Source organism: Anser anser (assembly GCF_964211835.1).
Source record: "Anser anser genome assembly, chromosome: 16".
NCBI classification, from domain to species: Eukaryota; Metazoa; Chordata; class Aves; order Anseriformes; family Anatidae; genus Anser; species Anser anser.
Window position 1 is genome coordinate 9,996,409 of NC_139737.1, and position 11,775 is coordinate 10,008,183.

The following is an 11,775-nucleotide window of genomic DNA, read 5'->3' on the forward strand; positions in this document are numbered from 1 at the left end:
TTTTGCAAAAGGAGTACATTATGTGAGTGCAGTTTGGCAAGTCATTCTGTATATGCTCCAAGAATGAATGAGCACTGCTCATCAGAGAGCTAGCAAATGTACCTGAGCTTTAAGCCAGGCAAAAGCCCAGGCAGAACTGAAATTTGACATGATGAGCAAAAGGTGCTCTTAGAAAATGGAGCAACAATAGCAAATCTATTAAATTCCTCTCTGAGGCAGCACTTGCAGGGACTAGAGGTGAAGGGAAAAGCAACCGTGCCCAGAAAGCCTGTTTACTTTCACTGTCTGCTGGGAGAATTCCTTGATACTCGATTCCCAATGACAGCATAGGTCATGAATCTGTCTTCAAGTCTGATCTTTGTCGTGATTGCAACTTTTCCATTGCGTGTGTCGCTTTTTGTGTTACTTCTCATTTTAAGTGTTCCGTATGTTTGGTGTTTTCAGGACAAAAGGACTTCACAACTCAATTTGCTGTGGCTTTTTGCTCATTTTTCAACAATATAAGTATCTGAAACTTGGGAAAATAATCTCCAGGTTTCATTCTACTTATAGTTTTATATATTGAAATAAGCCTGTTAAAATTAAACTGATATCTTCTTTAGAGTCCTGGCATGCAAGAAAACCTTACGGTGAAAAGTGGAAGAGAAAGGATACTATGAATTATTGTGGTCTGTTTCTGCACAGTACCTTGTAAGTCTGCTGAATAAATAGCATTAGATACGAAGTTCTGGTCATGCAGAAGTTAACTGAAGTTTCAAGGATAAAACCTTGGCCCTGATGAAGCCCACACACAGTATGTTACCTAAGAATAACTACAGTAAGTGAGGAAGGTCCTTACCTGACAGAGAAGAGATGATCGAGAAACACCAGAAGAGAAGGAAAAGGTAACACAGCAACATGAAACACTTCTAGGAAAAGCAAGAATTGCTCTGGCTTTTAGAAGCTGCTTTTAAGAGCCAAGTGATAATGTATCTGTATGAATTTATCTCCCAGTCACTGCAGTCTAAAGTGCCTGCAGCAGACCATCAGCACTTGTGTTGCTCTTACAGCAATAGATTAGATACATACTTATTGTAGTTTGAAACTCCATCCTTTGTAAGAAGTATGTAACAGGTGAATTACTGCCCTTAATTTCATAATAGAATAATTCAATGATAAACTTGGTCAGAGTTTTCTCCCATATCTGAGAAGTTTCTGGCCAAAATAGGCAACCCAAATTATGCAAGTTTTTCGTTCATTGCTTTGGGAAATTATTGAAAATGCAAACAGTAAACATGCTGTGAGGCTGTAATAGTGTAGAAAATACGTTTAAAATGCTGTAAAATATTTTAAAAATGGTTTCCAGTGCATGTCTTTGCAATTAAATTATTTTGTCTTTTATAATAGATTGGTCTGGCCACGTTGGGGGTTGGGGAGGCGGTGTTGGAACCACAAAACCTGCAGCTGCTCCTGAGGAAAAATGAGAGTTTCTTTTCTCTCCTTGATCATAACTCTACCAAATCAACAGGAAGGTGGGAAGGTGCTTTACCATTACTGGTGTGGGTTTTTTTTGTTTTGTTTTTATTTTTAGCACTTGTTCATTGTGCTGATAGGAACAGACTGAAATGGAGGCAGTGTAGGTGGCTGTGGTAATTCATCACAAGGCTGCTGCTCTGATCAGCAGGAAGTTACCAGCTATTTTGGTGATACTGCCCCATGTGGGTGCTTAGAGTGGAAGGCTTATATACTCCCACGTAACCCTTAGCTTTGCTCTATTTTGCAATGCCTGCTGTCTCTGAGAAAATGGCTTGATTTTTCTTTCATCCTTCTGGCAAAGGGTCTGATGTAGCTCTTTTGCTTTGCTACAGCAGAACAGGAATTCAGGGGTTTTTAGGGGTTCACGACATGGTTTGAGGTGTAGGTTGTTAGTCCTTCTAGTATTGGCATTTTAAGTCCCAGGTTTTTCAGACATCAAATACACGTGTCTGGGAGCCAAGTGGTACCAGAGGATCACACCAGAAAGGAAATCTTCACTCCGGCTCCCAAGTGAGACTCTGCTTCCTTTATAAAAGGTTAGGAAACCAGTTGAGATTATGGCATACAAAGGGTCTGATTATGACATTATGGGAATATTAGCAATCAGTAATTGGTAGCTTAAAAAAGCTGTTTTCTTCTGCAGCATTGTATTCATATGTCATCTATTTAACTATGAGGGAATGATAGTGCAGAGGATGTGATGAATATGACATGCCAGTTTAGAGGTTTTTTTTTTTTTTTTTTCCTTGTTTGGAAAAGTATTTTGGTCAGTGTTGGAGAGGAGCTGTGACAGCAGCTACTGCACCCTCATACCTACAGTCCTATTCAAGACTCCAACCAGTGTTATCTCACCAGATATGTGTTTCACACCCCCTTTTCTACTTAGGTTCCAACAAGTTTGAATTAGAGGTTCAGAAGTGTACTAACATACTGCCACTTTGTGTATTGTTCTGCCATTTTTTGGCAGAATTTGGTATCGGCCATCTTTTTAATAATGGTACTAACATGATTGGTTTGGTTTGTTCACCTTGGATTCAGCTATACTGCTACTTATTTGAGAATGTTGTCACATCATAGCTGTACTCTGACCTGGTTAATGATGTGACTGAGAAAAGATTTTATGCTGTAACTCTGTGCAAATGCACTGAAACAGTTGAAAATAGTAAGCCCTGTGTTTGTGTTCACGAGTAACAAGATGTTACAGATACATTGAAACACAGGTGAAAAGGCTGAGCAAAGCCCCTGTATGTATGGGGCATGCACGTGTTCCCAGGCCTGATGTATGTTCACAAATAAAAAGCTGTTACAGATACCTTCTTCCAGCCATCCGATTCCCTGGAACAGTAAATCTTCATGGTCTGGCTCTAGTGAGAGATGAATACCTGCTACTGTGACTAGAAGGAAACACTGTGCCAAGTCTGACAAACAAGTGTTCCTAAAGCCGGTGTACATCACCCTCATCAGCTCTGTTATCTGTGGGTAAGTAAAAATCATTAGCTGGGAGGATATATGGAGAAACAGTAATATAGTAAGTGGAGCACCAGCAGGCACTAACAGAGAACAAAATGCTGCCAAGAACTTTGGAGGCAGAAACAACAGAGTTTGAGAATCTTTGAATACACTCAGAAAGCAAAATCTTCTAAGAAGCCTTGCGGGCTGGGTGGGAATCACTCTTGACTCAAATAAGGCAGGTGTTAGATTTGGAGTATCAAGCAAGAGCAATTAGCTGATTGACAGGGTGTTAAAAGCTGAAGTTTTGCTTTCTTAGGAGTCTGCTATCCCTGGCATTTGTTCCTCTTTCACAAGTTTTATTCATAGATGTGCTTATCTTGCAAGTATCTCTCAGTTCTCCAGTTTGATTTCTTTGACTTGTGATAAAACTTCCTACCTGTGACACTCATACACAGCTGGAAAACCTTGAGGGAAAAATTCTACCAGTTGCCTCTCAAGAGACCCTGGGACAAGCAATGCCTCTGCTAGAAAAATCACATTTTGTTTTCTGTTGTACTCAGCCCAGAGACCAGCTCTTTGCAAATGCCTCCAAAGCATGTACTCACAGGATGGTTTCGTTCATGCCTGCTGTTGATAAGTATGGCTAACATATTTTAAAACTGCTGCATGGCTGCAACATTTAGAGCCCAAGACTTAGATAGGGTTCTCTGTTTGAGTCCTGTAGAAAATCCCCTCTCAAATCTAGCGATGAGTCCGTTTCTTGTGGTAAAACTATTTTAACATCAGGAGTGTCACTCAGGCTTGTGTAGCACTTATGTAGCACTTGTGTAACGCTTGTAATTTGTGCAATGCTTGCCTGTTTGATCTTGTTTCACACATGATAGATAAGGGGATTATATTACTTAATGCATCGCTCTAACACCTTGTTCCAGTGAGGCTGTGATCCTTGTGAGGTTATTTGGTGCAAGCAAGAAAGAGCAGTTTTGAAAGTGAATCAGAGATTCATCCAAACCCAGAGAACTGCAATATTTGACAGCAAGAATTAACTGCCAGTTCAGCAGAAATCCTAAAGCTGAAGCTTACTTGTAGATGCATTTATTTACATAAAAATAAATATGCACAGCTGCAATATTTGCTTGCCCTGTATCTTCCTCTGCAAGAAAAGTTGGATTTGCTGACCATCCGTGTTCTCTTCCAGTGGACACAGCCACTGACTGTCTTCACTTTGCACCAACAGACAGAATAGTTGGCTACAGACTGCGTTTTGCCTCTGAGGGGCTGTGTTCAGAGTCCTCCTAATCCAACCCCACCTTGAAAGGAGGAGTATGTATTCTACATATACTCCTAGGTCCAAGAGCGGCTGGAGAGAAAAGGCAGGTAATCTAGTCCCCCAAAATGTAAACATTTTTTTATTTAATGCCTTTCACTCATCACAAGGTACTTTTTCCCCACCCCCAACCCCCCAAACCAAGATGGCAGCATAAGGCACCGTGTAGACACATGCACAGTCCACATACCATCCATGTAAGATTTAAAAACACAGCTATAGTTCTTACCAACAGTCCCATGTGTCCTTATTGTTACTGTACACAACATGATTTTCCCCAGCGACTGTCCTGGAGAAATGAACTCTTAATTTAGAATAGCAGGACTCTCCCCACCCACACCCACCCCACCCCAAAAAGCCAGATTAAAAACACAGGTACAGAGCTTAATACCAGAGTAATGAGATTAGTTCATAAATTAAAAAATACAAACAAAAAATCAACAGTTTCACTCTTATTTTCAGAAGGTCCCATGTGATATGATGTACTACGCACAGAGCATGCTCACAGACTCTTTACTATGTCCTCTTCCCCTTTTAAAAGAAAACTGACAAGTAGACCCAAGACTTCTAGTGTTTGTTGTTGATGGCAAACAGGCAGTTACAGCTCTGTGCATCCGGCTTAAGCGTGTAACTGCAGGATTCCTCAGAGTTATCTGAAGGCTTTTCCTCTGTTCAAAGGAAGAGGGACTTGATACAATGTTCTTTGGCTGCAAGTTCTTAGAGGCTTCCACTGAAAGGGTTCTCCTTCAAAAAAAGAAAAACTGCAGTTGCTGTGGGATTTTTTTGTTTAATAAGAAAATGCTGAGGAATAGGCGGAACCGATGTAATAGTTTGAGTGAAGCCCTCACAGTGCTAAGATGTTGGGGTCTGCTACAAATATTCAAGTTCCAAGGCGTGCCGAAGAGCTTCCAGGTCAGCATGACAAGAGATTCTCCAGAATGGCATGTTGTGCTAGAGTGAAACCAAAAGAGGGTTTTTTTGTTTTGTTTTGTTTTGGTTGTTGTTGTTGGTTAATACTGAGATGAAAATAAATTTCTTAATTTGCACCCTCAGGAACAGAGCTTTATACTCGGGCCACTGGGTTGTCATGGTGTCACAGGCAAGGAGGCTCATCTTAGAGAGAAAGGAAGGGAGAAGGGAGTTTCTATTTGCTGATGCATTTCTCCTGTGCAGAGAGGAAGGAAAGATCTGCCATAATTTGTGAGTGTCCTGCTTAAGGGATGATGGAGGATGTGGGCAGACTTTCTGTATGTACTAGCCACTAAACTTTACCCTCCTATTTTTTGGGGGGGATTAATTAAGGAAGTTTCTAGAATTTCAGTACTCTTAGAAACAATTTTCTTGCCACTTAGTGATGTTTGCCTATAGTAACAAGCTGTAGAGGAATCAAACTCTCCAGAAAGCATTGTAATCCTATCCTGTAACACAAGGTTCAAAGTTATTCTGTTTGCTGCAAGTGAAAGCCAGTGCATCACTGGCTTACTTACTTAGTCAAATAAACAATATATTTATCACAAAATGAAGTTATTTAAACTTACAAAAGTGTAATACCATACAGAGACAAAATGCTTTCTAACAATTAACTCCCTTTCCAAATTAACTGGAACAATAGGTCATGCTGCATTTCCTGGAAAGGTAGGAACTGATATCATTGGTCAGATCAATTGTTCATTTAGTGTAACACTGCTGCCCCAGAGAAAGGTGCTATAGGTTTATATGACAATCTGTCCTCAACAAAGTCTCCCAATTCTCATTTTTGAGACACTATCATATGTACTTCTCCTGCCTCCCTGTTCTTCAATTCATATTGTGATAAATCTGAGGTCATGTATACAAATGTCCAAGTTCTAACCAGTCATGCCACTTCATATCCTAGCATCTGGACAAGTCAGCTATCTGTGACCTACTATTAGCTTCTTTATGATATCGAGATCATCTGCTGAGAATTGTGAATGTACTGTAGGAAAACAAAACATCTCTGAAAGAGGACAAGGTTCCAGCTTTTTGTAAGTGCTGTGAAACAAGGGAGATTCAATTAAACAAGGGACCTGAGATGGAAACTGTAATCTGGTAAGGTATAAATGGTACTATCAAAGTCCAGTGCTAACAACATAGCTCCGTAAAGATTAGCAGTAGCTGCAATTGCTGTGGCCACTTTTTATGTGAAAATATCAAAATAATTAGAACTTGCTTTTAAATGTTAAAATCAACTCTTCTAGGTATGTTCTGGTCAGCCTGTGGTTTGAGCTGCATTTGTTTCTTATCCAAAACAATTCAAACAATTTTACTTTAGATCAAAGATACACAGCTTGTACTTGCACTTAGATTTTATGGTAAGATTGTGGTTTTCTTAGCTTCCTCTCAAAATACAGGTTTCTGTACAGTCAGTAGGAATTATGCACTAACAAAGCATTAATTGACAAAGTTTATTCCCTTTCTAGTGTGAGAATAATTTCTGAATTTATCACTGTAAACATACTGTTTCTGAATAAGTAGCGTAAACAAAGCCTTAAAAAAGAGATGATGCTGATGAAGGGAGAAGATCCTTTTCCAAGTCTACCTACCTGTATAAAAAAAAAAAACTCCAGTGTTTCCAGGTGTTTATTTTACAGAGTGTCTATTGACACTCATCTAATGTTTAAATACAACTCAAGTTTCCCTCTGGTATGTTGCCTATCAGTAAACAAATGCTTCCTTCAAGCTATTCATCAGTGTGTGTAGAGACAGCAAGCAAACACAGACCTCTGAAGTGACTGGAATCCATTGCTCTGCAATTTCACTTTAAGGGGAAGAGTTACTTCCTTCTCCCTTCCCTTCCCCTGGTTATTATTAAACCCCTCCCATTAAATTATCTACTTTTCCTTCTTTAAAGGGAAGAAAACTTGGCCTCCCAGCCTCTCCTGCTGCTCAGCATTTACAGATTTATCACTCATCAGACAGGTGAAGAAAAATGACCCACTAAAAAAAGGAGATATTATCAGTGCTGTCGGCAAAACAGTGAAAGGCTCTTTGCCTGCCCTCTCTCCCCAGTTTTTTTTTTTTTGTATAGAGCTCAGGTGTGTAGAAGCCTTGACTAATGATTGTCATCAATCAAAGGAGGTGACAGCCCAGCAAAGAATGTGCTCTGCTAATGGGAGAGCTGCTTAGGCCAGGAAACACAAGCAAGAGGACTCTTGAAATCCTGCCTATATGAGCCCGCTGAACCTTCCCACATCTTCATACTGCCAGGGAGCCTGGTGGCCTTTGATGCAGTCATGTTCACTGACCCACTACCTTTGAAGTATGGCACTGGGCTGTCAAAAGCAGCAGGCTATTATCACTTCATTCCCAGTCATGCATTCTGGACTCATCTCTGAGGATGCCTTAACCCTTCATGAACTAGAGGACCCTCTGCAAATTTGAGCAGTTTTCAAAGGGGTAGGATTTGTTGTTTTATTAGCAAGGCAAAATAAAATAGGAAATGAAAACTGTGGCACTTCAATTCTCATGTCGTACAATTTAGTTGATATATGTGACTACTTTCTGTCTTCAGTTGTTCCTCTCCATATCTTGCTACCACTCTTGTGTTTCTCTGATACGCTGACATTATTTATGCATGGCAGAAAGTACTCCCTGCTGTAACTTTAAATCACATTTTTTCCTCGTAAATCATTGTAACCAGAACATGGGCTTTGGTCTTCTTAAATTTTGCTTGTACTTCCTCCGACCTCCCCCCAGCTTCTCTCCTCTTACAGACTACTGAAAACAAAGAAGCTTCAACTGGTCCCTGAAACTTCAATTCCTGTTTCAAATGTCTGTAGAACTCAATTGGATGCAAGGGTTAGTCCATTTAATTATTTCTATGTCTACCTATGCCAGTGGGCCAAATACATTCATCAAACATGAAATGTTACAAACTGTGGGCTTATCATTCCTGACCATACTGCTGTCAGAGTTTTTGTTCTACTCCAAATTCAGTATACCTTCCCAATTTCATTTGGCTTGTGAAATTAATCACATTGATCAATAAATCATTAATATAGGCAGCAGCTCAGTACTAGTCCTTTTGGTAGTTACTGTAATGATGTTATGCCCTATGACCTCACTGAGTCATAAATAGAGGTGTGCATACATACATGTTCTAATAGACCATTCAAAACTAATTCCAAGAATTTGGACTTCACAAAACAAAAATAACAACAACAACAAAACAGCTATAGATCAGAAATTCACCCTGCTTGCTCATCTGAGATCACACACTGGAGTTTTCCTTTTCTTGTGTTTAAAGCCATCTTTATTAAGCAAGAATGATTCCTGGAACACATGACAGAGCAACTACCTGAAAAATTTCACTAACTGCCAAGGTGGAGGGAGAATTTACAGTATGAAATTGCTCACATGGTTGCTAAGCACTTTGCATATTAAGAAATTAGACCAATTCTGAACTGTTTCAAATGGAGGGAGCTTCATTAAATGCTTACGTAAAGAAAGAGCCATTGAAATGAAAATGTGGAAGAATCCAGGATGGCATCCACAAACTGTACCTTTTTTGCTCCCTGTTCCTCTTCAACACCATCTCCTATTACAATGTACACGGCTTTCCTTCCAAACCTTTGCATTATTCTTTCAAAACAGCTTTCTTTCCCTGAGAAACAGAAGAGAAGATGCATATTTTATCTGTACACATACAGCAAGTAGGGCTGACATTCAGGTACTGGAACTGAAGTTGGAACCTAATTGAACTTGCTGCATTCCTCATTTTCTTTAGAAATTAGAACCCAACTTAATCTTCATCTGAGATGGATTCTTTCCGTGTCACGAAAGCTACTAGCACTTTCTTTATCAGCTGAAGACTTCTAAGTGCTGCAAGTTTTCTGTAAGCTTTGTGACTCTGATGAACTGCTTAGACTGGCCATTGGTAGAATGATACGATGCTCATCATTTTCAGTTTTGAGAGCCCTCTTCTGTTTGTTCATAAAAAAGCAAACCTCAAAAGTTCAAACACTTATACCAAAAGGGACAGAAAACAAAGCAAAAAAACCTCCAAGCCAACCCTATCAATATTTATTACTCTCACAGCTTCATAAAACTCATTCAGCACACTTGACTCCAGCAAGAGCAACAGGATCCAAACAGTGATCCAAAAGTGTTTCTGTAACAGGTCCAGCCAGACTGCCTTCCTTCTAGCTGGGTGCAGTTGAAGACCCGACATGCTGTAGATGCTCCACAGGGTGGATATTTTTCAGACTTATTCCCCCACAGAGATGCTTGGGAAGACTTAATTTTTTGTAGTCTGTACTAGCTTAAGTGTGGGCAGTCAGGATGCAAATCACAGATGTGTAAACATGGAGCTAGAATGAAAGTTCACACGTTGCTTGTTGCAATCAGGTTGGGTGGATGTGCCTGACTTAGGGACAAAAATCCAATCTATCTTTGGTGAGGCCTAAGTTACTTTGCTCTTACCTGTTTTTGTTGCACTGTAAATGTTTTCAATGGGGAAGACAGTGCCCAGGCCATAGAGAAGAACTTTTGCAAGAGCTGGTATAAGCTGAGTTGTGGTGACCAACACATTCACACAGTTAGGCCTAGAAAACAAAAGTTAGTAGAAATGGCAATACATGTTTCTCTCTTTTACTCTAAACTGAAAGATGGCAGGAAGCAAACCTTTCTTGTGATTTGAAGTTCCCCAGCCAAGGGGAATTATGGAGCTAGAGGGATTATGCAGCTAGAGGCAGGTAATCTTAGTACTGGTATTGTCTCTTTAGCAATTTAATAGAATGAAAAAAAATATAAATCAGCAGCAGTGATGCAGCCTTACTGCACGCATGCCAGGATCTATTTTGGAGGAATTTAAACACTATCTAGGTAATGGCCGTGCTTTCGTTCTTTGAGTGAACATGTTCAGGGATAGAAGGGCCCTTTCCTTCTCTCATAAATCTGTGCACAGGAAAAGTGTACTGCAGATGAGGCAGTCATGGAAAGGCAAGAAATAAGGGCTGGTTTTTCTTTTGCTCAGTTCATCATCTCAAGCTAACCCCAACAAGTCTGACAAACATGTGCAGACAGGCCTCCCACAAGTTTGGCCAGCAAAGTCCTATAAATGTGTCTCAATTTGTTTAGAGGGGGAAAAAAAGGGAAGCAAAGGAGATCCTGGATCAAGCCTGTAGGCAATTCTTTAAGCTGTTCTTACCGGGAATGTATCAAATTCAGCGCCTTCAGAGCATGTGTGAGCCAGAGATCAGTCAGCGCTTCAAGTTCTGCTCTTAACTGCAGCCAGGTTTCCCTCTTAGGAGCTCCTATTAAACCTGTAGGCAGGGAAAGCATCTTTGCAGAAGCACAAAAAGAGAGCTGCGTGGCTTTGCATGTAGTATGCCAAAGGCCTCCTGGCTGTGTTCTGAATCCTGTCTCTCCTAGTGCCCTTCTCTTGGCCCCGGTGCAGGCTGCTCCCCTTTGCCCAAGGCCACGTCACTGCAAGGTTCTGCCCTGAGGTCCATAAGCCCAGACTGCAACACACGCCTGTGCTACTAGAGCTCAGCTTCCTTCCTCTCTGAGGGAGCGGTATCAGTCACCCGCAGTCTGCAGGACCGCATTATCTTGGAGTTAACACAGAGCTCATACGGGAAATGAGCAAGAGGACAAAGTACAGGGGCTGATGTCCTGAGCTGAGAGGCAGCTGGAGCCAGGAAGGTTTTGTTTTTTTTTCCTCCTGAAAAAGCCATGCACCATTTCTAGTAAATGTGGGAGGGTATTCCTCCAACAAAACAACAACAATAAAAAGTCTGTGTTTTACCAATTCTTAGTTTTACTTCTTTCTTGTCACAGACCTGTCATTGAAGTTCTAAAAGAGAATCAGAGCAACCTACTGGAAGAACTGCCTGAAACCAGCTGAGATGAAAGATCCCAGGGCATCCTGATATCTGGTGGTATTGCTTTAGGGGAGTTAAAAGCAAGTAGTTATGTTTTCAGATAGAAATCAGCCCTGTGTTCTTCTGTGGGGAAAAAAAAAAAAAAGCCTATTTAGTTTTGAACTGTTTGCTTGCTTAGTAGACATTTTGGAAAATTTGAGGTTGTTCTCTGGCCAGAGTAATGATAAAATAAAGCCCATGCTCGGACTTCAGTCCTTCTCCAACTGTTAAACCAAGTATTGTAGCATATCTCCTAAAAATCTCACACTGAATCCTCATTTAAGAATGACTGCTGAAACACTTGCTCAGCTCAGTGTAAAATATTCTTATCACAGTGCTCTCTACACCTCCTCTACAGCATGCTTCTAGCAGGGTCAGAAGTATTTGAGATGATGAAATGCATGCTTGCTGCCTGGCAGTAAATACTCACCCCCGACATTGTTTTTGTAGGTGTTGTACATCTCTTTCACCCGGCGGTAGCGGAATGCTAATTTCCTCATCCAGTCAACTCCCCCGTGAACGCCTGAGCCCAGACATAGATTTGCACTGGCAGTTGAACTGTGAAAGCCATCTGCAGAGAAGTTATACGTGCTGGGA

General features: G+C 40.7%; 1 protein-coding gene across 1 annotated transcript in view; it reads right to left on the reverse strand.

Annotated features, from left to right (window-relative positions):
- Window positions 1–4,043: 4,043 nt before the first annotated feature.
- The window catches only part of EYA2 (EYA transcriptional coactivator and phosphatase 2), a gene marked incomplete at its 5' end in the record, with an annotated part of 97,586 nt that continues 89,854 nt past the window's right edge, over window positions 4,044–11,775 (reverse strand). Inside the window, 5 exon segments of the mRNA XM_083802218.1 lie at window positions 4,044–5,245; window positions 8,818–8,918; window positions 9,737–9,858; window positions 10,464–10,578; window positions 11,609–11,769. Of these exon segments, the coding sequence (XP_083658344.1) occupies window positions 5,165–5,245; window positions 8,818–8,918; window positions 9,737–9,858; window positions 10,464–10,578; window positions 11,609–11,769 (580 nt within the window). The 3' untranslated portion in view covers window positions 4,044–5,164.